The sequence below is a fragment of the Ursus arctos genome, unplaced genomic scaffold (genome assembly GCF_023065955.2).
Source record: "Ursus arctos isolate Adak ecotype North America unplaced genomic scaffold, UrsArc2.0 scaffold_12, whole genome shotgun sequence".
In the NCBI taxonomy this organism is placed as follows: Eukaryota; Metazoa; Chordata; class Mammalia; order Carnivora; family Ursidae; genus Ursus; species Ursus arctos.
In genome coordinates this window covers 63,667,489-63,692,676 of record NW_026622786.1, presented here as the reverse complement: position 1 = coordinate 63,692,676, position 25,188 = coordinate 63,667,489, and the positions used below count along the sequence as shown (strand labels likewise).

The 25,188-nt window shown below is 38.0% G+C and overlaps 1 protein-coding gene across 26 annotated transcripts in view; it reads right to left on the bottom strand.

The window, feature by feature from the left end:
• TUT4 (terminal uridylyl transferase 4) overlaps positions 1–25,188 on the bottom strand; it is a 188,275-nt gene that overhangs the window by 75,689 nt on the left and 87,398 nt on the right. For 18 of the 26 annotated variants that reach the window (XM_057310787.1, XM_044383864.3, XM_044383865.3 and 15 more), the window contains 5 exons: positions 23,427–23,703; positions 22,242–22,478; positions 20,018–20,081; positions 10,901–11,749; positions 767–930 (listed from right to left, as the gene is read on the bottom strand). In XM_057310787.1, coding sequence (XP_057166770.1) covers positions 767–930; positions 10,901–11,749; positions 20,018–20,030 — 1,026 coding nt within the window. In that variant the 5' untranslated portion in view covers positions 20,031–20,081; positions 22,242–22,478; positions 23,427–23,703. Of the gene's footprint in view, positions 1–766; positions 931–4,154; positions 4,269–10,900; positions 11,750–20,017; positions 20,082–22,241; positions 22,479–23,426; positions 23,704–25,188 lie in introns of those variants that run through there. The other 8 variants (XM_044383873.3, XM_026498082.4, XM_026498083.4 and 5 more) reach the window with 4 other exon arrangements.

Genomic DNA, 25,188 nt, shown 5'->3' with positions numbered 1-25,188 from the left:
TGGCTAGAACAATTCCTAATACATAGGAGATATTCAGTAAATATGGAAGACAAAAGAGGAAAGGGGAGGAGCAAGCTAAGGAGAAAGTGCAGTATATCATACAACATTTGCTAATTAATTTGTCATTCCAAATGGACTGTCCACTTCTAATTCACCAACTGCCACTTTCATCAACATAACCCAGTGCCCAGCATAGTACCTAGAATATAACAAGCACTCAGTATCTCTTGATGACTGAATAAATCAGAGGTCAGCAAACTTCTGTAAAGGGACAAAGTAGTATTTTGGTAAATATCTTATGCTTTGGTGAAGAGTAAATATTTTATGCTTTGCAAGCTATAATGCTCTCTGAAGCAACTACTCAATTCAAAGCTGCCATGGTAGCATGAAAGCAGCCATAGACAATAGGTAAACAAATGGCTATATACCGATACAATTTGGCTTACAAAGACAAGGGACTAGGCTTATTTTACACATTTTAAAAACTCAAAGCACATAAACAAAAGGCAAAAACAAGAGGGTAGGCCATAGTTTGCTGACCCCTGGAATGAATGAACAAAGTCAGACTCACAGATGTAAGGATTTGCTGAACAATGGGAGAGAAGAAAAGAAAGATGGAGAGAAGAAAGGAAAGAGGGAAGTTAGGAAAAATGAATGCTATCTCTTCCTTAGCAATAAAAGAAGATAAATAAAAAGAGCTGTGCTTGGCAAAGAAAAGTTATGAAACATGCATCTTCCTCCAAATAACTAAAACGACATAATATACTTTTTCAAGTCGAAAGATGTGATCTCTTTCTAAGCGTTCTTCTGCTTGTTTCAAGCCTAGCCTCTGCTCAGGTGTCAGTGCAGATTCATCTATCACAGTAGCATTTTCTAAATACTCCATCTCTGAAGAATTTTCTTTATTAGAGTCATCATTCTTCATTTTACCTAGAAAAGGAAGCAATCAGTTACCATCAAAAGAACAGATAAAAAAAATTTTGATGGAAAACAGACATTCAATTTATACACATACAAGAAAAATATTCTTTCCTTACACTTTCCTTAGCTGTGCAAGTTGGTATACTTTTGTAAAATACAAGTAAGAGATATACATGGTATCAGAAGTAACAAAGAAAAAGCTATTTCATGGGTCAAATGCCTATCTTGTTCTTCCAACCTATCAAGAGACAAATACGACTGAGACTCACTACACCAGGCTAACACAACATAACCATCTTGTGTTGATAAAAAGTGTGATAAAAAGCTATTTTAAGTCTCAAAGATTAGTCACTAAAGTCATTTTAATGACTTCATCACTATTCACTAGCAGCTAAAATAACATATATCCTCTAGACCACAAACCCACACCAAGCTCCTCCCTCTTTGCTTTCACTGAACTCATGGATATCCCTACCACATCAAAATTTTTTCTTTGATTCTCTGCCTCCTAACTAGATTACAATCTCTTCAAGGCATAGACTGTGTGCTATCATCTTCTCACTTCCAGCACCTAGTATTATACACCTGGCATACAGTAGGTTCCACTATCAGTGTTATTTTTTAAAATACAAATTGAATCATATTATTCTCTTGCTTAAAATACTTAAAAGGCTTTCAAAGAGTTCAGGATAAAGTTTAAACTCTCTAGCATATTACATGCCATGAAGGCAGGAGACAGAACAATAATTTCAAATTGTAATCAGTGCTATAAAGGAAAAAAGCAAGTAACTCAGAAGGAGACTAACTTTAGACATGAGAATCAAGGAAGACTTCTCTCAGATTTTAAATCTAGACCTTAAGAAAGAGAGCTAAGGTGTCTATATCTCTAACCTTATATCCTGCCATAATACTTTTCACTTCATTCATACCAAATGTGCTAGAATGGATCACTGCTACTTCAAGTCTCAATGCCTTTTACATATGCTGTTCCTTCCACCATCAAGGCCATCCTCACTTCAGCTAGTAATGTTTACTCGTCCTGCAAAATTCAGCTTAAGCTTACACTATTTCAGAAGACAGTCTGATATTCTTTATACAGTTGACACTTGAATAATACTGGGGCTTGGGGTCCCAAATTCTGTGTATAACTTTTTACTGCCCAAAATCTTAACTATTAATAGCCTACTGTTGACCAAAAGCCCTTAATAACATAAACGGTTGACAGACACATATTTTGTATGTTATATATATATGATATATATATATATATATTGTGTATATATATATGTATTATATATGTATATATATAAAATATATATATGTATATATATAATATATATATAGTATTCTTATAATAAAGTAAGCTAGAAAAAAGAAATTCTTATTATGAAAATCGTAAGAAGGGTGCCTGGGTGGCTCAGTCAGGTAAGTGTCCAACACTTGATTTCAGCTCAGGTCATGATCTCAGGGTCCTGAGATCGAGCCCTACAGCGGGCTCTACCCTGGGCATGGAGCCTGCTTAAGTTTCCCTTCCTCCCTCTCACTCTCTGCCCCTCCCCTCAAAAAAGAAAAGAAAAAAAGAGAAAATACATTTATAGTACTATACTGTATTTACTTAAAAAAAAAAAAAAAGCGGGCTCCTGGCTGGATAAGTCAGTAGAGCATGTGACTCTTGATCTCAGTGTGAGCCCCACATGTTGGGTGTAGAGATTACTTAAAAATAAAAAATTATTTTTTAAAATTTTTATTTTCTTACCACTGCCCTTTATAAATTTTTTAAAAATTAAAAAAAATCCACACACATAAATCCACATAAGTGGACCTGTGCAGTTCAAAATTGTGTGTTCAACTATATAAGCTGTAGTCTCACAGCACTTGCTATTATCTCACATTTGCATAATAATGTAATTTGTATTCATTTATCTATCTCCTACTTTAGATTATGGATTTCTTGATGCTAATGACTAGGCTTTATTTAACTTTTTACTTTCATATTTAATACCTAGACCAGAGATGACACTTAATGGAAAGCGTGTTGACCAAAAAATAATTCGGATGTATCTAAAAACACTGCTTTAAGTAAATGCTCATAGACAACCAAAAAATCTCTCACTCTACCCTCAAAAGCCAACTAACTACATGCCATCTACAAGAACGATGACAATCAATTCTACATTTTGACAGCACTAATTTTTCAAACAAAGAAGAAATGGTATGCCTCTGGAGATGATGTGTTTCCTACCACAAGGGCACAGAAGTCTCAGAATCAGATGGCAAACTCTTAGACAAATATGTTATAAAAAGGATTCAAACATCAGAATTATGGCTAGGATAGCTAACTGATTTTTTTTTTTTTAGATTTTTTTTTTTTTTTTTTTTTTTTTTTTGACAGAGAGAGAGACAGCCATTGGAGAGAGGGAACATAAGCAGGGGGAGTGGGAGAGGAAGAAGCAGGCTCCCAGCGGAGGAGCCTGATGTGGGGCTCGATCCCATAACGCCGGGATAACGCCCTGAGCCGATGGCAGACGCTTAACCGCTGTGCCACCCAAGCGCCCCTGCTAACTGATTCTTAAATTACTGTCAGGGAAACACTGATATACAATGAGCAATTTGCAATTATGTCCTAGTATTTGGAAAAATAACTTAGTTTCTTAGTGGCCATTTTATGATGGAAATGTAAAAGAAAAGGCAAAATCCTAGTTTTATATCTACATTTCATAATAAAGAATAGTAGCAAGAAAACAATATTCTAACCTTCTTCTCTTTTTCGTATGTACAATTTGCCCAGCACAAGGCAACCAACATCAGCAAATCCTATAATAGTATCATTTCTGCGAATATAAATAATTATAGAAAGCTGCATATCTTTCTTTAAAAGTCAGAAATAAATGAGATGATTTAATCTTCTGAAATCAACATCAATATAAAATAACATCAGACAGAATTTCCCAAACTGTTTTCCGTAGAACTCTAGTCCCATGAGATATTAATATTATCACAAAAGAAGAGTTGAAAACAAGTATTCAAACAAAAACCTGTACATGAATATTCATAGCAGCACTATTCACAACAGTCAAAGGTGGAAAAGACCCAAATGTCCAATCACTAATTAACAGATAAACAGAATGTGGCATATCCATATAGTAGAACATAATTCAGCTGTCTTAGCTCAAGTTGCCATAACAAAATACCATAGACTGGGTGGCTTAAACAACAGGAATTTATTTTCTCACAGTTCTGGAGGCAGAAAAGTCCAAGATCAAGGTGCCAGCAGGGTCAGTGTCTGATTAGAACTCTTTGGATTGCAGACAGTTGGCTTTCTTGCTGTGTCCTTAAGGAGGCCATTCCTTGGTTAGTGCATAGAGAGAGAGAGAGAGAGAGATCTCTCGCTCTTCTTATAGGGTTTCAATCCTACTGGATTAGGACCCCACCCTTATGACCTCATTTAATCTTAATTACCTCCTAAAATCTCTTATCTCCAAATGCAATCACACTGGGAGTTAAGGCTTCAGCATAGGTATTTCAAGGGGACACAATTCAGTCTATAGCATCAGCCTTAAAAAGGAAAGAAGTACTGATGGATATATACTATAACACAAATGAACCTTGAAACCATGATACTTAATGAAGGAAGCCAGACACAAAAAGATCACATACTATATGATTGCATTTCTATGAGATACCCAGAATAGGCAAATATATAGAAAAAGAATCTATATTAGTGGTTTTCAGAGGATGACGGAGAGAGGGAGAAAGGAGTGAATCTTTTTTTTTCCCCCCCAAGACCTGAGCTGAGATTAAGAGTCAGACCCTTAACCAACTGAACCACCCAGGGACCCCAAGGAGAGTGAATCTTAATGGATACAGTGTATCCTTTTGGGGTGATGAAAAAGTTCTGCAATTAGATAGTGGTGATGGTGGTACAACACTATAAATATACTTAATGCCACTGAATTATATACTTTTTTTTAAGATTTTTTTTTTTATTTGTTTGAGAGAGAGTGGGCATAATAAGCAGGGGGAGGGGCAGAGGGAGAGGAAGAAGCAGACTCCCCGACGGAGGGCTCAATCCCAGGACCCTGAGATCATGACCTCAGCCAAAGGCGGACAGTTAACCAACTGAGCCACCTAGGCACCCCAAATTACATACTTAAAAATGGTTAAGATAGTAGTTACTGTAGGATTCAGCAATTCCACTCCTACACATATACCAAGAAGTGAAAACATACATCCACACAAAAACGTTTAAATGTTCATAGCAGTATTATTCATAATAAGCAAAAGATGGAAACAATTCAAACATCTATCAACTGATAAAAGGATAAATAAAATGTGGTATAGCCATACAACGGAATTTAGCAATAAAAAGAAATAAGGTACTAATACATGCTACAACATGGATGAATCTTGAAAACGTTGTGCTGGGGTGCCTGCATGGCTCAGTCTGTTAAGCATCCAACTCTTGATTTTGGCTCAGGTCATGATCTCGGGGTCATGAGATCAAGCCCCACATCGGGCTCTGCGCTGGGAGTGGAGCCTCCTTAAGATTCTCTACCTCTCCCACTGCCCTGCTCTCTCATTCTCCCTCACCCTCTATAAAATAAAGGGGGGAGGCACCTGGGTGGCTCAGTTGGTTGGGTATCCAATTCTTGGTTGTGGCTCAAGTCATGATCTCAGGGTCGTGGGACTGGACCCTGCTTTGGGCTCTGAGCTCAGCACCAAGTCTGCTCAGACTCTCTCCCTCTCCCTTGTTCCCTGCCCCTTTCCCTGCTTGCACACAAGCTCGATCTCTCTCTCAGATTTTAAAAAAACAAACAAACCAAAAAAACCCCATTGTGCTAAGTGAAAAAAGCCAAACAAAAAAGGCCACATATTATATGATTCCCTTTACAGAAAATAGGCAAATCTATAGAGACAAAAAGTAGATCAGTGACCTTTTTTTATGGTTGGAGGGGCAGAGAGAGAGGGAGAGAGACAGTCTTAAGCAGGTTCCATGCCCACCGTGGAATCCAATGCAGGGCTAATTCAAGACCCTGAGATCACAACCTGAGCCAAAATCAAGAGTCAGAGCCTCAACCAACTGAGCCAGTCAGGTACCCCATGAGCAGTGACTTTTAATGGGTACAGTTTCTTTTGTGGGTGATGAAAATTTTCAAGAATTAGACAGTGATAATAACTACACAACTTTTTGAATATAGTACTAAAAACCACTAAACTGTATGTTTCTTTCTTTTTTTTTTTTTTTTGAGAAGAGTGTGTGCACACAGCGGGATGGGGGGGGAGCAGCGGTGGGGGGTGGGGAGTGGTGTGCATAGGGAGAGGGAGAGAATCTTAAGCAGACTCTGTGCTGAACAAGGAGCCCGATGTGGGGCTTGTTGTCAAGACCCTGACATGATGACCTGAGCCAAAATCAAGAGCTGGACACTTAACTGACTAAGCTACCCAGATGCCCCTAAACGGTATGTTTTTAAATGAGAAATTTTGGCATGTGAATTATATCTCAATAAAACGATTATATAAAAAGGTACAGACACCTGAGTGGTTCAGTTGCTTGAGTGTCTGACTCCTGATCTCAGCTCAGTCTTGATCTCATGGTCTGAGTTCAAGCCCCATGCTAGGCCTCACATTGGGTGTGGAGCATACTTAAAAAATAATAATAACAACAGGGGTGCCTGAGTGGTGCAGTCAGTTGGCAAACTGACTCTTGGTATAGGCTCAGGTTGTGATCTCAGGGTTGTGAGACAGAGCCCCGTGTGGGGGTCCCCATTCATTCAGTGTGGAGTCTGCTTGGAATTCTCTCTCCCTCTCTCTACCTTTGCCCCTCCCACTTGTGGGTGTGTGCATGAGCACTCTCGCTCTCTCTCTAACAAATAATCTTTTAAAAACAATAAAAATTTTTAAATGGTAAGAAAAATTAAAAATATGACAGACAGTGATAAAGACTATAGAGAAAAATTAAACCAGTAAAAAGAGAAGGACTGTAAATTTTAGATAAGGAACCCACCAAAACCCTCGCTGAAAAGGTGAAGGAGGGTAAGAGCAAGGAATATGGACATCTTCGGGAAATGTTCCAGGCAGAGGAAAAAGCAAATGTGAAGGCCATCCTTCATATTTGAGGAAATGCAAGGAAACCATGCACTTGGAGCAGAGAGGGAGAAAGTAATAAGTAGATAAATGAAAGCAGAGAAGTGGGACAGTAGCACAGATCATATAGGGCCTTACTGTTCACTGCAAGGACACTGTCCCTCTAATGTATGGGAAACTAAGGAAACATTTTGAGAATAGTAACATGATCTGAATAATTTTAACAGGATCATTCTGGCTGTTACATTGAAAATACAATGAAAAGTTATGTAAGTGAAAGTAAAGAGATGAGTCAGGTTATGATGTTCAAAAGCATGATCCTAACCAGCAACATATAATCTTACTCAGGAGCTTGTTAGAAACCTATTATCTCAGGTCCCACTCTAGATTTTCAAAATGAAAAATTTCCAGGAAAGGAACCCAAGAATCTGTATTTTAATACAATTCCCAGGTAATTCATATATATATTGAAGTTTGGGGCGGGGGAAACGTTTGAGAAGCCCAGATCTAGAACATTCACCCCTCAAATATTCGCCATGCTCCCTCTCTCACCACTTTCCTTCAAGTATTTGTTACCTTCTCAGTGACAATTTAAATTTGAAACACCACCACCAGACACAGTAGCATCATTCCCTACAATCTTTACTATTTTTTCTCATAAGATTTATTACCATCTAACTTATGACATACTTCTGTTATTTACTATATATGTTGTCCCTCTCCTCCTACTAGGATATCAACTCCATAAAAGCAATGCTGTCTGATTTGTTCATTGCTAAATTCCTAGCAACTAAATTAGTACCTGGCACATAGCAGTCACCCATAAAAATATTTATTGGATGAATGGCAAAAAGAAAACCTGTGAGTGCTAACTGAAAGCTAAAGTTGGGCCTAATGAAGAAAGATTAAGCCATGAACCTCAGGTGGGCCTGAGATTAGTTAAATTTCTATAAAGCCTGTTAAGTCCAAATAGACAATGATCTGTATATAAAGGCTTTATTCTATTTAATTTATAAAGGGGCACTCTAATGAGAAATCATTAATTTAAATATAATTTGGACTTTTTCATACGAGGGAAAAAGTACTAAACAATTATGTATGAACTTCAAGGCAGATATTACACATACTGAAGAGAATTCTTTAATGAAAAATGATTGCTGTACTATAAATCATTCTTATGAATTTGTTAAACCAAGTCTCCCAAAAGGACCTCTACTTGGTCTACTAGCTTCTTTAAACTAGTTCTTTTTAAAGAACTAGTAGTTCTTTAAAAGTAGTTCTTTTTTAAACTAGTAGTTCTGGGGCGCCTGGGTGGCACAGCGGTTAAGCGTCTGCCTTCGGCTCAGGGCGTGATCCCGGCGTTGTGGGATCGAGCCCCACATCAGGCTCCTTTGCTGGGAGCCTGCTTCTTCCTCTCCCACTCCCCCTGCTTGTATTTCCTCTCTCGCTGGCTGACTCTGTCTCTGTCAAATAAATAAATAAATCTTTAAAAAATAAATAAATAAATAAATAAACTAGTAGTTCTTTAAACTACTTTAAACTTGTTCTCCATATTAACAATAACAAAACTGCACTTATTTAAAGAAATAATAAGAATATTCATTGCCACTGCATGCCTACCATGTACTACATGAAACACTCCATTCGATTACTTCACTTAACCTTCATAAAACAGGCAGCAGCATCTTAACCTTTTTTAAAAAATGAGGAAACTGATGGGCTGCCTGGGTGGCGCAGTAAGTTAAGCACCAGACTTGGTTTCGGCTCAGATCATGACATCAGGGTTATGAGATAAAGCCAGGAGGCGGGCTCTGTGCTCAGCATGGAGTCTGCTTGAGACTTTCTCTCCCTCTCCTTCTGCTCCTGCCAGGTCTGGCTCTCTCTCTTTAAAGTAAATAAATAAATCTTAAAAAAAAAAAAAAAAAAAAACCTTTAACATGTTTTATTTTTTTTTTTTTAATATTTTATTTATTTATTCGACAGAGATAGAGACAGCCAGAGAGAGTGGGAACACAAGCAGGGGGAGTGGGAGAGGAAGAAGCAGGCTCATAGCGGAGGAGCCTGATGTGGGGCTCGATCCCATAACGCCGGGATCACGCCCTGAGCTGAAGGCAGACACTTAACCGCTGTGCCACCCAGGCGCCCCTTAACATGTTTTAAATTATAAGCATCTTATCCAAGAATACAAATTTAAGCAGGGAAGATAGGATTCAAAACCTATGCAATTCTACTCCAGAGCCCACATTCTCAATTATATCACTCTGTCACTTCATTTAGTTTTTTTTAACAACTTTTTAAAAAATAATTTTAAAAAGTAATCCTTTAAAAAAATTTCCCTTTTTAAAAAAATAATTCTTGGGGCCACCTGCATGGCCCCAAGCATCTGCCTTCAGCTCAGGTCATGATCTGGGGGTCCTGGGATTGAGGCACGCATCAGGCTCCCTGCTCAGTGGGGAGTCTGCTTCTCCCTCTTCGTCTGTGCACTCTCTCTCTCTAATAAATAAATAAAATCTTTGGAAAAAATAATAATAATCCTTGAATCAGATTTTTCACTAACTCAAGCAATCAAACCCTTGTACGTGATCTTATGCACCACTATTTTCCAACTTCCATCATTTACATGCTATCATGTTCAGATTTGCCTTGTCTAAACACTATCAGTAGTGTTATTTTTTTGATGCCACCTTTAAATTGACTTCTTTTTTTGGCATGCTCCTAAACCATATCTTTAAAATTACAAAGTTGGTATTTTTTCTTATACACATAAAGACATGTCTATTAAAGTTAAAAAAAAAAAAAGGTCTGTCAATATACTATCAATTGTGTATCATCAGAAATAAAAGAAACAATTTCTAAACTCCTTACCAGAGTTTCTCAGAGTATAATGAATGACTTAGAAATAGTTTTTTCTTGTTATTCGTATATCAAGGAAAGGTTTTATTTCCCCAGCCAAAGAAACATGAGAAAAAAGACTGCCAAGAAAAATCCATTAAATTAAACAAAACCAAGATTAAAATACTCAAAAGACACAGATGACATTTATAAGCAATTAAAGCTAAGATCAAAACACCAAAAGAAAATGAATTTTACACCAAGAAGTCTCAAGCAAATTACAAGTGTCCTAACCAATCTCTGCTTCCTGTCAAGGAATGTGCTGCACTACAGTCCAAATGATTAAAAACATGTATAAATATATCTGGTCAGAGCACTACCTTGCTCAAAACTCTTCAAAGGCTTCTCAAAACACTCATAATAAAGTCTAAACCGTCTATCACGTCCTAAAAGGTCCTTCATTCTCCAATTATTGTGTGCCTTTTCAGCTGGATCGTTTGCCACTTTCACCCCCAATTCTGTTCCAGTCATACTTAATCTCAGTCATACTTTCATTCTCACATTTATATCCTGCATTTTCTCAACCCAAAAACTAAAGCCTTCAATTAAATCATGCACTGTCTCAACTGTAAGTTTTCGGCACTGAACTAAATTACCACTTTACTTATGTGTATCACCCCCATCTAACTTGAAGCATCCTTGAGATCAGGTGCTGTATTTTTTAGTTTTTCATTGTAAACGTATGTTTGGCATATAAAAGGAACTCAATACATACATGTTTATTGAATGAATGAGCCACATATTACCAGGACCACTTAAAACGTGCATATGTGTGTACATACACATGTACGTACATTCTACATGAGCCACTAATTTCCATTTGCACAAGCTTTTTACCTACTGTAATAAATGTAAAGTTTCTTTTTTAGGTTAAAAGGTCATATTATTAATGTCCTTTCTGTAATTAAAGTAGTTAAATCAAACTAATAATAATCAAAAGAACATTAATATAGGAAAATCTCTCCAAAAATGTAACCTGTGGGATAATGTAATTTGTACTTACTCAAATCATCTGATATGTCTTCAATTCCTGAAGCACTATCATCAGAATCACCAGTATTATCTGTACATGCTTGCTGCTTCTGAGATCGTGGTGCAGTTTCTAAAGCAGATTTTCCTCCCTCTACATCAATATTCACTTTGTCCAGAGAAGTAAAAGAGCTTGGAATTTTTTTTCCAATCTGCTGTAATTCTGTTCGTCGCATGTTTTCCTTCAACACTAAACTGGGCGCCTTCTCTGGTTCTGCTGGTGAACCAGGAACCTTTTCTGATTTCATCTGAGAACTGGGTACTTTTTCCATTTTCCTCTGTGAACTAAGTGCCTTTTCTGTTGCTGTTGCCTGTAAGCTGAGTGTCTTTTCTGTTTTCACTGGTGAATTAGGGGACTTTGGTAATTTTTCTGCTTTTGCTTGTGAAACAGGTACCTTTTCTGCTTTCACCGGTGAATTAGGTGATTTTTTTGTTTTGCAATGACTTTGATCTCGAAGGACTAATCCCAAATCTTTAGGGCTTGCTATGTTGGCAGCATTTACTTTACATGATTTAACTTCTGTTTTTTCTATACAAATATCATTTTGCTTATTTTTTTTACTACTATTCTTATTTGGAGAGCTGGTCCCAATTTCTTTTATGGATTTATCATTTCTAGCTTTCAAAGTTTGATTAGATAGAACTTTAACTGCTTTGCTTTCTTCAGAAAGAGCCCAAGCATTCTTCTTTGGTTCATGATTTTCATTTGTAGAGGTCTTAGAGTCTTCCATTATTTGAAAACCTGCTTCTTTCCAATTGTGATACTGTGAAACGGCAGATTTCCAGTAGTTGAACTGCTTCAATTCCAGATTAGGCAAACAAACTGTTGGGTCAAAAAAAAAAAAAAAAAAACCAAAAATGTTATTTAAAATGCAAAATCCATTTTTAAAAAATTGGTGAGACTTTCAAAAACTTTCAAAATTTGTTCTCAAAACTGAAGAAATTGCAAAAACTTTAAGAAGTCTGTTAACCATATGAGGTGTTAAAACCCACTTAGTAAATAACAGCCAAATGGTCATAAAGAAGGTTCTAATGTAATTATGGCAGTATGACATCAAAACAGAGAATTTTAAAAAGTAAAATTTGTTTTACATTACTCAGTAAAAATTTCAACTAAAAGGGAAATAAAACTTGTAACTGATGTACCACAATTAATATAAAAGGAAATGGGGGCGCCTGGGTGGCACAGCGGTTGAGCGTCTGCCTTCGGCTCAGGGTGTGATCCCGGCGTTATGGGATCGAGCCCCACATCGGGCTCCTCCGCAATGAGCCTGCTTCTTCCTCTCTCCCACTCCCCCTGCTTGTGTTCCCTCTCTCACTGGCTGTCTCTCTGTCGAATAAATAAATAAAATCTTAAAAAAAAAAATATATATATATATATATATATATATAAAAGGAAATGGAACCAAAAAAATATAACCATTCCAATCTAGGGGCACCTGGTTGGCTCAGCATGCAACCCCTGAACTCAGGGTCTTTGAGTTCAAGTCTCACACGGGGGGTAGGGATTACTTAAATAAGATTGATATTCTCTTTTATTTAAAAAAAACTCATTAGGCTCTTTCTAAATTATTTTATAAAGTAATTTTTAAGTTATAATTAAAATTCAAGCCAAAACCAAAAAAAAAAAAAAAAGCCAAAACCATCCTATATTTTCACCATTAATATCTTTTTTTTTTGTTTAAGATTTTATTTATTTATTTGACAGAGAGAGAGCACACAAGCAGGGGGAGCAGCAGAGGGAGAGGGAAAAGTAGGCTCCCCGCTGAGCAGAGAGCCCAATGTGGGGGTCGATCCCAGGACCTTAGGATCATGATCCGAGCTGGAAGCAGAAACTTAACCGCCTGAGCTACCCAAGCGTCTCACCATTAATATCTTTTATGACTAACGTTATTTTCTAGTAAAAAGCTCTACCACTTATAGCTATAAAAGAATGTTTTTGCACCTGGTTTTTGGATATTTTAATTCATTTAATTTATACATTCTGCTTTCAATATTCTTTATAAGGTGTTTCACGCAACTGTCAAAACAGCTGCAAAATATATGCCTATATCTAAACTCTTACAGAAACTGCTGCACATTCTTAATTTTAAAAATAAAAATGGATCCTATGGGACGCCTGGGTGGCTCAGTGGGTTAAGCATCTGCCTTTGGCTCAGGTCATGATCTCAGGGTCCTGGGATCAAGCCCCACATCCAGCTCCCTGCTCAGCAGCAAGTATGCTTCTCCCTCTCCCTCTGTGATCTCTCTCTCACTCTAAATAAACAAAAAATATTTTAAAAACTGGATCCTATTTCTAAAAGACTAGTTTTACCTTATCAGTAACCAAAATATTTTTAATTTTCTAATGCTATCCTATGATAATGACTCTAATAATTTTGTAGATGTTATCTTACTGACAAAAGCCATAAAACAACAAACCCTTGATTGAGCCATGCTGATCCACAATTCTGTTTATAAAACTTTTTAGATAGACTATTCTTCCACTCAAAAAAACTCTAGGGGCACCTGGGTGGCTCAGTCAGTAAAGCATCCAATCCTTGGTTTCAGCTCAGGTCCTGATCCCAGGGTCATGAGACTGAGTCCCAGATTGGGCCCTGTGCTCAGCATGAAGTCTGCCTGAGATTCTCTCCCTCTCCCCCCACCCCCCCCAAATAAATACATAAAATCTTTTTTTTTTTTTAAAGATTTTATCTATTTATTTAACACAGATAGAGACAGCCAGCGAGAGAGGGAACACAAGCAGGGGAAGTGGGAGAGGAAGAAGCAGGCTCATAGCGGAGGAGCCTGATGTGGGGCTCAATCCCACAACGCCAGGATCACGCCCTGAGCCGAAGGCAGACGCTTTAACCGCTGTGCCACCCAGGCGCCCCTAAATACATAAAATCTTTAAAAAAAAAAAAAAACTTTCTAAAAAAAACTCTATAAATCAAGTTTATATATATAAATTAAAGCTACAAACATTTAAAAAAAATCAATGTACTTACAGTATAGATGAATAATAGTAAGGACTTCAAGACTCAGAAAATTGCTAGATTTCACTTTAATCTGTTTCATGTAACTAAAAGTACATTTAAATTTTTAATAACAATGTGTTATAAAAAACAGACTTTGGGGTGCCTGAGTAGCTCAGTTGGTTAAGTGACTCTTTTTTTTTTTTTTTTTTTTAAGATTTTATTTATTTATTTATTTGACAGAGAGAGAGACAGCCAGCGAGAGAGGGAACACAAGCAGGGGGAGTGGGAGAGGAAGAAGCCGGCTCATAGCGGAGGAGCCTGATGTGGGACTCGATCCCAGAACACCGGGATCACGCCCTGAGCCAAAGGCGGACGCTTAATGACTGAGCCACCCAGGTGCCCCGGTTAAGTGACTCTTGATTTTGGCTCAGGTCATGATCTCAGGGTCAGGAGGAGGAGCCCTGCCTTGGGCTCTAAGCTCAGCAGGGAGTCTGCCTGAGATTCTCTCTCCCTCTGCCCCTCCCCCAACATGGTCACACACACTCTCTTGCTCTCTCAAATTAAAAACAAGAAACAAAACACAAAAAACCAGACTTAATTTCTAATCTCCCTCATCTTCTTATAGGAGTAACAAATGTTGGGGCACCCGGGTGGCTCTGTCAGTTAAGCGTCTGCCTTCAGCTCAGGTCATGATCCCAGGGTCCTGGGATCAAGCCCCAAGCAGGGCTCTCTGCTCACGGGGAGCCTGCTTCTCCTTCTCCCTGCCACTTCCTCTGCTTGTACTCTCACTCTGTCAAATAAATAAATAAATAAAATCTTTAAGAAAAGAAAGAAAGAAAGAAAGAAAGAAAGAAAGAAAGAAAGAAAGAAAGAAAGAAAGGAAGGAAGGAAAAGAGAGAGAGAGTAACAGATGTCCTATTACTTCAAAAACAAAAACAAAAAAAGGGTGGCGGGGCACCTAGCTGGCTCAGTCCATACAGCATGTGACTCTCAATCTCAGGGTCATAAATTCAAGTCCCACATTGGGCATGGAGGTCACTTAAAAAAAGTGTGATAATTTTATATAGCAAAATTGCTATTTCTAGGCTATCAACAGTACAAATTTTTCCCAAAAAAGTTGTAATTCCTAGAAATAAAGTTCTGAGGAGGTAAGGTTTTGAATAAGGTTCACTGTTTCCCAGTGCACTCAAAGCAAAATTGGTTAAGCCAAATAAAAATGTTGGACCTATGTTCTAGTTCCTGGTTACATTTTTAGAATGTAGTAAATGAGGATTAAATGAGATTCTAACCTTATATAAGCAATTATTACCAAGAAAATACAAAGCATTTTTTAACGAATTTCTTTAAAAAGTTGTCTGAATACAGAAAACAATAGTATTTAGAATATATCCCATTTCAGTTTTATATCATTAAGACATCAGTCCACTTTCTACTTCTAGCTCTAATCATGTCTTCATTGCTTGAATCCTTACAATGCCTACTGATTACTAGAAACTCAGGGAGTTCTCAGGCTCTGAGACCTCAACCAACAGCCGGAGCCAGGTTCTTGACTTTGCTGTGAGAAAGAATTCAAGGACAAGTCAGAATGAAGTATAACGGAAGAAGCTTTACTGCAAAGTCAAAGCATACACTTCAAGGAAGGAGGAGTGCAGGCACACCCAGAGGATCCAAGTAGCACTGGGTACATGTGATGCTCTGATTTTTCTGGGTGGTTATAATTTGGGCATCAAATACTCATGTGGGGTTCCAGGAAACAAGTGGGGATTTCTAGGAACTCTGCATAATATTACAAAATGCTCTACAATAGCTACTATGTGTGGATACAGTCTGATTTCAGGCTAACTTGGTCTCTGTGTGCATTTAAGTTGCAGTTAAGCAAAGCAACAGCAGCAGAATGCTTGTGATCATGAAAAACCACAGAGCATCAGAAGTTTGCTTAACTGGCCACAAACTCTGTCACGTATCAGACTCTGTTCCCAGTTTTTTGTTCCTCCTGCAAATATGTATCACTTCCCTATTCTGCCTGCCTTACTACCACAATGCTAGGTATTTAGCAGACATTCAAAATCATTAGCGATTAAAAGAATATCCACTCCAGACCGATGGCTTCACATCCTTCTTTTCCTGATGAAAACTGAAGCCTTTACCAGAAACCAGAATATATTTTTTTAATATTTTATTTATTTGAGAGACAACGAGCAAACACAAGCAGGGGGAGCAGCAGAGGGAGAGGGAGAAGTAGGTTCCCCACCGAGCAGGGAGCCCAACTCAGGGCTTGATCCCAGGACCCCGTGATCGTGACTTGAGCTGAAGGCAGAAGGCAGATGCTTAACCAACTGAGCCACCCAGGCACACGTGGAATTGTTTCAAGGGAAATTTTTGATGCCCTTCTATAGTTATCCATCACTCAACTGACAGCTTGGGCTACAAATTCTAGAGCTTGAGACTTAAAATGAGTTGTATGGAAAGTTTACGAGAAATAACTGTTGCATAATAATAGAAAAACTAATCATAGCAATAATTACTTCTCAAGTAACTCTTCCACAGGACAGGGAAACGATAGTAAGACATGATTACAGAAAGCCATCAGAAGTTTGTACCGCTCTAAAAAAAATTAGGGGCACCTGCATAGCCCAGTCAGTTAAGTATCTGCCTTAAGAGATAAGAAATCATTTCCGATTTTGTTTACCATTGTATCTTCAGTGCCTACAACAGTGCCCAGTTTAAAGTAGGCACTCAATAAACCTATTAAATGGATTAATGAACATTTAAATTACTTTTAATTGTTCACATCTTAAAAACAAAATAAATCCAAAACATTTTAATTGCATCATAGCGTATATTATTTAGAAAGTAAATAGAAAATATCTCTCTTCCAGAAAGCCTTCCCTAATCTACTCCCCACACTCCTACCACCTAAAGCTGAGCTTACATAAATACACCTCTTTCTATGAACTTTAGTCTTACCTTTCTCAAAGCACTCAGTACTTAATGCTTTTTTTTTTTTTAAGTTTTTATTTATTTATTTTAAAGAGAAAGGCGAGCAGGAGCAGGGGGAGGAGCAGATGGACAAGCAGACCCCGTGCTGAGTGAGGAGTCCTAGGTGGAGCTTCATCTCATGACCCTGAGATCATGACCTGAGCCAAAATTAATGAGTCAGATGCTTAACCAACTGAGCCACCCAGATACCCAGTACTTAATACTTTTTATGTGTCCATTTCCTATTTGGACTATAGGAACTTTTTTACCCAATTTGCTTTTCAAAAAACAAATACATATATATACAGAGTTCAAAAAGTCAACAGTACTATAAAGCAAAACAGTATTTTTCCACCAACTTTTACCCATCCTCCTCCTCAGAAGCAACTACTTTCAACTTTTAGTGGTTTCTTCTGAGATTTATCTCCCTATTTCTAAATGACATGCTTAAGCTGATACTGATCTTAATTGTTTTAGCTTTAGATAGTATCTACAGACTTCCTACTATGGAAGATAAGAATTTGCCTATCTCAAACATTTCCCCTTGAGACAGACAAACAGAATTATACACACACATATGTTCCTATCCCACCCACATCCTCTGAAGAAGATTTTAATAATATGTAACAGTATTATTCATGCCTGAGCCAAATATTATTCTACAGAACTTTCTAAATGCCCCTCAAAATTTATTTTCTCCTTCTCCCATGCACATAACTAGACTGTTATTTCCCAACCTTCCTTATAGCTAAGTGTGTCCTTAAGATCAAGTTGTTACCTCCTCCATGGTCTTCTCGTATCACTGGATAAAATTCTCAGTCATCCATCGTCAGTCATATAGCCAACAATTATGTTCTAATACAAACACTGAGTCTCAAATTTCTGTGCATCAGAATCAGCTAGTTCCAAAATGTAGATTCTGATTCTAATTAGGAGGACTGACATTCCGCATATCTAATAAGCCCAAGTAAAGTCAATGCTGCTAACCCTTGGCCATACTTTTGGCTGGACGACATAATCAATGGAACTTGGGTCACTGAGTGACCACACAGAACTACTCATCTGGATCAGGTGACCACTCACCTAGCAATTGTTATATGAGAGAAAAATAAAACTCTTCTTTAAGGCACTGTATTAATGGATTTCTCTGTCATGGTAGCCCAGCCTTTTGATTAACTAATATACATATATTATAATCACATTTCTCTTTGGTATACTTTTCAGTTTTACCTGGAATTAATCATTGCTTCATTTTTCTTAGATTTTTTACATACCTATCAATAATTCATTGACAGAACCGTTAAGTTTCCTGTCAATATGTTCAAACACACATCACGTAGTCTATATGTTTGTTTTTGTTGTTGTTCTCTCCTTGAACATCCCCTGTCCAGCACTTGCTGGTCACTACTAGTCTTTTACCACAGCTTTCACCCTGAAACTTCCTTTCACTATCATCCTACCAATTATCATCCACCCTTGTACTGACTTCTATCTTCCTCTTCCACAGTTTATTCCCTCTTTTTTGGTGGAGCACATCCTCCAGTAGCTAAGTGAAAAAAAAGCAAATTATGCCCAATTTCTACATTTCATTCTATGTAGATATGCATCCATTATAACACTCTGGGGATGCCTGGGTGGCTAGGTGGTTAGGCAGCTGCCTTCAGCTCAGGTCGTGATCCTGGGATCCTGGGATTGAATCCCACATCGGGCTCCCCCTGCTCTGCAGGGGGCCTGCTTCTCCCTCTCCCTCTGCCTGCCACTCCCCCTGCTTGTGCTCTCGCTCTGTCAATAAATAAATAAAATCTTTTAAAAAAATAAAAATAAAAAAATAACACTCTGGACTTCTTTCCACTCCCCTCATTCATTCTTTTCCAAGGATACATAGTAACATATTTCAACAGTGAGTTTGTGAAAATGATGTAGGCAAAACTCAGTATCTCTCTTATTCTTCTTCACATCCAGCTGTTGTTCATAGAGAAGAGAATTCCACTTTGTCACTCATACTCTAACATTTACAGGTATAAGCCCCACACAGGGCATGCAGTTGTGCCTGTGCCTGAGTAAGTCTAATTCTGACATTGAGTATTAGCAAACAACTTGAAAATAAAAAATCCATTCTCCAAAGTGAATTTTATCCATAATAAAAATGATAATCTGCGGGCACCTGGGTCTCATCTGCCTTCGGCTAGGGTCCTGATCCCAGAGTCCTGGGATCAAGCCTGCATCAGGCTCCCTGCTCAGCAGGGAGTCTGTTCCTCCCTCTCCTGCCCCTTCTCCGGCTTGTGCTCTCACATGCATGTGCATGTTCTCTCTCAAATAAATAAATAAAATCTTTTTAAAAATTGATAATCTGATCTCCATATGCTTCTTTTGTCTTTTCCAATTTGTTCAAGATTCAGGAAGGGAAACAGTGATAATTACTGGGTCCCTTAAGTCCCAATAGGAAGTAAATTTTATAAGACTTCGTATGCCTTTTTAAATGTCTATTCTATCTTCATATTTTGTTTAATTAGGTTTAAACTTGTAGGTTAGAAATCATTCACTCAAAATTCAACAGGTATTGTTTCAATGATTTCTTCTAGTTTGTAGTGTTAGTACTGAGAAAATCATGTCATTCTTATTTTCCACCTTTTTTACCTAATTTCTTCTTAACAGAAATTTTTAGGATATTCTCTTTGTTTCGGTGTTCTTTTTTTTCCCCCAGTGTTCTGTAATTTCTTTTTTTTTTTTTTTAAGATTCACTTATTTATTTGAGAGAGACAGAGCATGCATAAGAGTAGGGGAGGGCAGAGGAGGAGGGAGAGAGAATCTCAAGCAGATTCCCCACTGAGCACAAAGCCTGATGCAGGGCTTGATCTCACATCCCTAAGATCATGACCTGAGCTGAAACCAAGAGTCAGACACTTAACCAACTAAACCACCCAGGCTCCCCTCAGTGTTCTGTAATTTCTAAGTGATAAGCCCTGGAACAGATATTTCTTCATTCATTTTTCTTGGTATTCATTGGCTCTTTTAATCTCTAACTCAAGTCCCCACTCCTGAAAATTTTTTCTTGTATTATGTCTTCTGTCATTCCTCCCTTTCATTTTCTCTTTTTCTCTAGTTCCTATTAATTGAACTTTATGCCTCCTACATTGATTCTCCACTTATCTTACCTTTTTCCTCCATTTTCCACCTTTATTTTCTTTCCTGAAATTTCACCTTTATCTTCCCACTCTTCTACATGTAGAGGAGAGAGGCACAGGAGGTATATCATATTTTCATTTTTAAAAACTTTAACTCTCTGATTATTACTTCTTACAGCACTCTGTTCTTGTCTCATGACTATCATCTCTTATATCTGAACACTAATAGTATTTCTTAAATTTTTTTCTGCTCCTTGCAGTTTCCTGAGTTTATTTTTTTTTCTTCTCTATCAAGCATACTAACATACACAAAGGAAAGAGTAAAAGAGAAAAAAGGAGACAGAAAAATATTTGAAGAAATAATAGGCAAAAAGTTGCCAAATCAGATGAAAGACACAATTATACACATCCAGAAAGTCCAATGAACTCTAAACAGAAATAAACTCAAAGAAATCCACACCAAGACCATTACAATTTTGAAAACCAAAGAGAATTTTGAAATCAGCAAGAGACAAGCGACTTCTCATGTACAAAGTAGTCACAATAAGATTAACAGATGATTTTCCATCAGAAACCATGGAAATCAGGGGCACCCGGGCAGCTCAGTCGCTTGAGCCTCCCGACTTCTGATTTTGGCCCAGGTCATGATCTCAGGGTCATGAGATCGAGCTTGGAATAGGCTCCACACTGGGCGTGGAGCATGCTTAAGATTCTCTCTCCCCCCTCCTTCTGGCCTTCCCTTCCCTGTCCAAAAAAAAAAAAAAAGTACAAGGATGGAAAAAGGTATTCCATGCAAACAGTACTACAGAGAGCTGGGTGGTCATATAACTGTTAAACAAAATACATTTTAAGACAAAAAAGATTACAAGATCCAAACAGGACATTATATATTGATAAGAAGTTCAATCCAGGGGAGCCTGGGTGGCTCAGCTGGTTAAGCATCTGCCTTCAGCTCAGGTCATGATCTCAGGGTCCTGGGATTGAACCCCACATTGGACTCCCTGCTCAGTCAGTGGGGAGGCTACTTGTCCCTCTGCCTCTGCTCCTCCCCCTGCTTGTACTCTCTCTCTCTCTCTCAAATAAATAAATAAAACCATTTAAAGTATTTGGGGACTTCAATACACTACTTTCAATAATGGATAGTACAACCAGGCAGAAAATCGGTTAGAAAATAGAAGACGTCAACAACCCTAATACCAATTAGACAGAACATACTCAGAAGCCTCTACCCAACATCAACAGAACACATATTCTCTACTGCATGTGGAACATCCTCCAGAACAGACCATTTTGCAAGGCCAGAAGACAAGTCTTAACTTAAAAAGACTGAAATCATACAAAGTATCTTTTCTTATCACAACAGAATGAAATTAGAAATCAAATCAATACAAAAACTGGAAATTTCACAAATAGTAAAACTTAATGCACTCAAATCAACCAATGGGTCAAAGAAGAAATCACGAGAGAAATTAGAAAATACCTTGAGATAAATGAAAACAATGTACATTTTACCACATTTTCTAAAAATGGATATAAGAGGGATGTTTCACATAATTTTTAAAAAATAAGGATTATAGGGCGCCTGGGTGGCTCAGGTGGTTAAGCATCTGCCTTAGGCTTGGGTCATGATCCCAGGGTCCTGGGATCAAGCCCCAAATCGGGCTTCCTGCTCAGTGTGGAGTCTGCTCCTCCCTCTCCCTCTGCCCCTCCCGTTAATGCTTGCTCTTATCTCAAATAAAATCTTTTTTACAAATTTTTTAATAAAAAAACAAGGATTATAAAAGAATACAATACACAATTGTTCACCAACAAACTGGATAACCTAGATAGAATGGACAAACTGTACATACAAACTATCAAAACAGAGTTAAGAACAAATAAAAATTCCAAATACGTCGATTAAATCAGTAATCAAAAACCTCTCAACAACAAAAAGCCCAGAACCAAAAAGACTATATTGGTGAACTCTATTTGATATTTAAAGAATTAACACCAATCCTTCTCAAACTCTTCCCAAAAAAATTGAAAAGGGGGGGGGCACTTCCTAACTCATTCTCTGAAGCCAGCATTACCCTAACATATGAACATATATTCAAACAATCATCAACAAAATACTAGCAAACCAAGTAATGAAGGATAGTTGGAGGAAAGGCAGGCAAGGACAAGGGGCCCTCACCCTAAGAGGAAACCACCCTAAACATCACCCTGAAAGGAGCCTCCACCCTTTCCCACATGATAGGTACATGATAAAAACCTGATAGGGTGACAGGTGCACAGAGGGTTAATGAGATTAAAAGAGCCTGCCAACAAGCCCAAAGAAACTGCTAGACTTAGAAGCTCCCGGTGGCAACCTTCTTGGGTCCCCTCCCTCTTCAGCAGCTTTGTACTATATCACTCAACAAACTGCTGCCCACCACTCTTCGTCTGGTCTACCTCTTCATTCTTCAAAGCAGCATGACCAACAACCGCAGGCACTAAAGGAAAAGAAATCCTGTAACACAAGCAGCATATTAAGAGAGTTACACACCATGACCCACCATGACCAAGTGAGATTTATCTCTAGAATGCAAGGGTGGTTCAACATACAAAAATCATTATTAACAGACTGAAGGAAAAGGAAAACATAATCGGCTTGACTGATGCAACAAAAAGCATGTGAAAAAACCCAGCAGCCTTTCTTGAAAAAAAACATTCAATAAACTTGTAATAGCAGGGAACTTCCTCAAACCTGATAAAAGCCATTTTACAAAACAAAAACACGGCTAACCTCATATTCTATAGGTAAAGACTTGAAACTATTCCCCTACAATCAGGAATAAGACGAGGATGTCTGCTTTTTTCACTTCTATTTTACATAGTACAACTGGAAGTTACAGCTAGAGCAATTAGGCAAGTAAAAGGGGAAAAAAGGCAGCCAAATGGGAAAGGAAGAATAAAATGATCTTTTGCAGATGACATGATCTTATATGTACAAAAACCCTTAAAAGTGCACCCCCCAAAAAATGCACCAAAAACAGAACTAAAAAACTAATTCAGCAAATTGCAGAATACAGAATCAACACAAAGATCACGTCTATGAAATTAAGAAAATAATTCCATTTACTTTAGCATCAAAAAGAATACTTAAGAATACATTTAACTAAGGAAGCAAAAAAAATTCTACACAGAAAACTACAAAACAATACTGAAAGAGATTAGACTTAAACAAATGGTGCAATCCCAAATTCATGGATTCCTTCCAGTCTATTTTCCCTGCCTACCTCTTCCTTGCATTGGCTTTCAGATTTTAATCACTGCCTTCAGGTAACTGAGGTGGGAAATTAGGAAGTACTTAAGCTCTGGTGACTTACAGCCCCCAGGGAGTGGAAAACTGGAAGACACACCTCTTACAATGTTCATCATTCACTTAAAAGGATTAAGCACTATACCCCTTGCTTACCATTATTAAGCTCCAAAATCCCAAGAACGGTTCAGGTTTTTTCCGAAGAGCTGCCAAAAGGTGGAGACTGGGCAGAATTCATGATGTGCAGCCCACTGTGTACTCACCCATTCGTTTCCTTCACTTATCACCAATCATTTATATTATTAAGTACCCAAAGTGATCTACAGATTCAAGGCAATCACTACAAAACCCCAATGGTATTTTGGGCAGAAATAGAAAAACTCATCCTAAAATTCATATGGAACGTCAAGAAACTCTGAAGAGCCAAAACAATCTAGAAAAGGAAGAAAAGAAGTTGAGGACTCACACTTCCTGATTTCAAAACTTACTACAAAGGTACAGTAATCAAACAGTATCATACTGGCATAAAAAGACATAGATTAATAGAATAAAACAGAGAATCCAGAAATAAACCCTCACATATGTGGTCAATTGATCTGACAATGATGCTAAGAGTATTCAATGAGGAAAGGACAGTTTTTTCAAAAAAGGGTTCTACGAAAAACCAGGTATCTACATTCAAAGGAATGAAGCTGGACCCTGACCTTACACCAGTTATAAATATTTACTCAAAATAGATCAAATCAGACAAGACTTATAATTAGTAGATTGTATAATTTGTCAAAGCACTAATTGGGGGTGCCTGGGTGGCTCAGTCCGTTAAGTGTCTGCCTTTGGTCATGATCTCAGGGCCCTGGGATTGAACATTGGACTCCCTGCTGGGTGGGAAGTCTGATTCTCCCTCTCCCTTTGCTCCTCCCCCATTTGTGCCCCTCCCCCAATACATAAAATCTTTTTTAAAAAGGCACTAATTGTAAAGCAAAAGACTGGGAAAAGACTCAAATGACCATCAATACCACATTGGTAGGGAAAACTATCAAAAATCATAAAATATATTACTATGCAGCCATAAAACAGAATGAGGAAGTCTCTATTCTGCTATGGAGTGATAGTGAGAACCTACTTACTGTTAAATAAAAAAAGTAATACACATAGGAATATGTAGTAAGTAATTCTGTATAATAAAGAAGAAAATGGGGCACCTGACTGGCTCAGTCAGTAAAGTCTGTGACTCTTGATCTCGGGGTTCAGGACTGAAGCCCCATGTTGGGTGTAGAGATTACTTAGAAATAAAATCTTAAAAAAAAAAGAAACAAAAAATACATATACTTAAATTTAATTTTCAGAAATAAACAATGGGGGCACCTGGGTGGGAAAGCCAGTTAAGGGTCCAACTCTTGGTTTCAGCTCAGGTCATGATCTCAGGGTCCTGAGATAGAGCCCCTCCCTCATTGCCTCTGTGCTCAGCATGGAGTCAGCTTAACACTCTCCCCCTCTATCCTCTACTCCTCCCTCACACACACACATACACACACACACACACACACACACTCTCTCTCTCTCTCTCTCAAATAAATATTTAAAAAGAAATATTTAAAAAGAAATAGGGGCGCCTGGGTGGCTCAGTCGATTAAGCATCTGCCTTCAGCTCAGATCATGATCCCAGAGTCCTGGGATTGAGCCCGATGTCCACAGGGAGTCTGCTTTTCCCTCTGCCCCTCTCCCTGCTCGTGTTCTCTCTCTTTCTCTCTCACTCTCTTTCACACTCTCTCTTTAATAAATAAAATCTTTTTAAAATTTTTAAAAAGATAAAAAAAATAAAAAGCTCCTGGTGCACCTGGGTGGCTCAGTCAGTTAAGATCGGCTCGGGTCATGATCTCAGAGTGGTGAGACTGAGCCCTGAGTTGGGACTCCACAT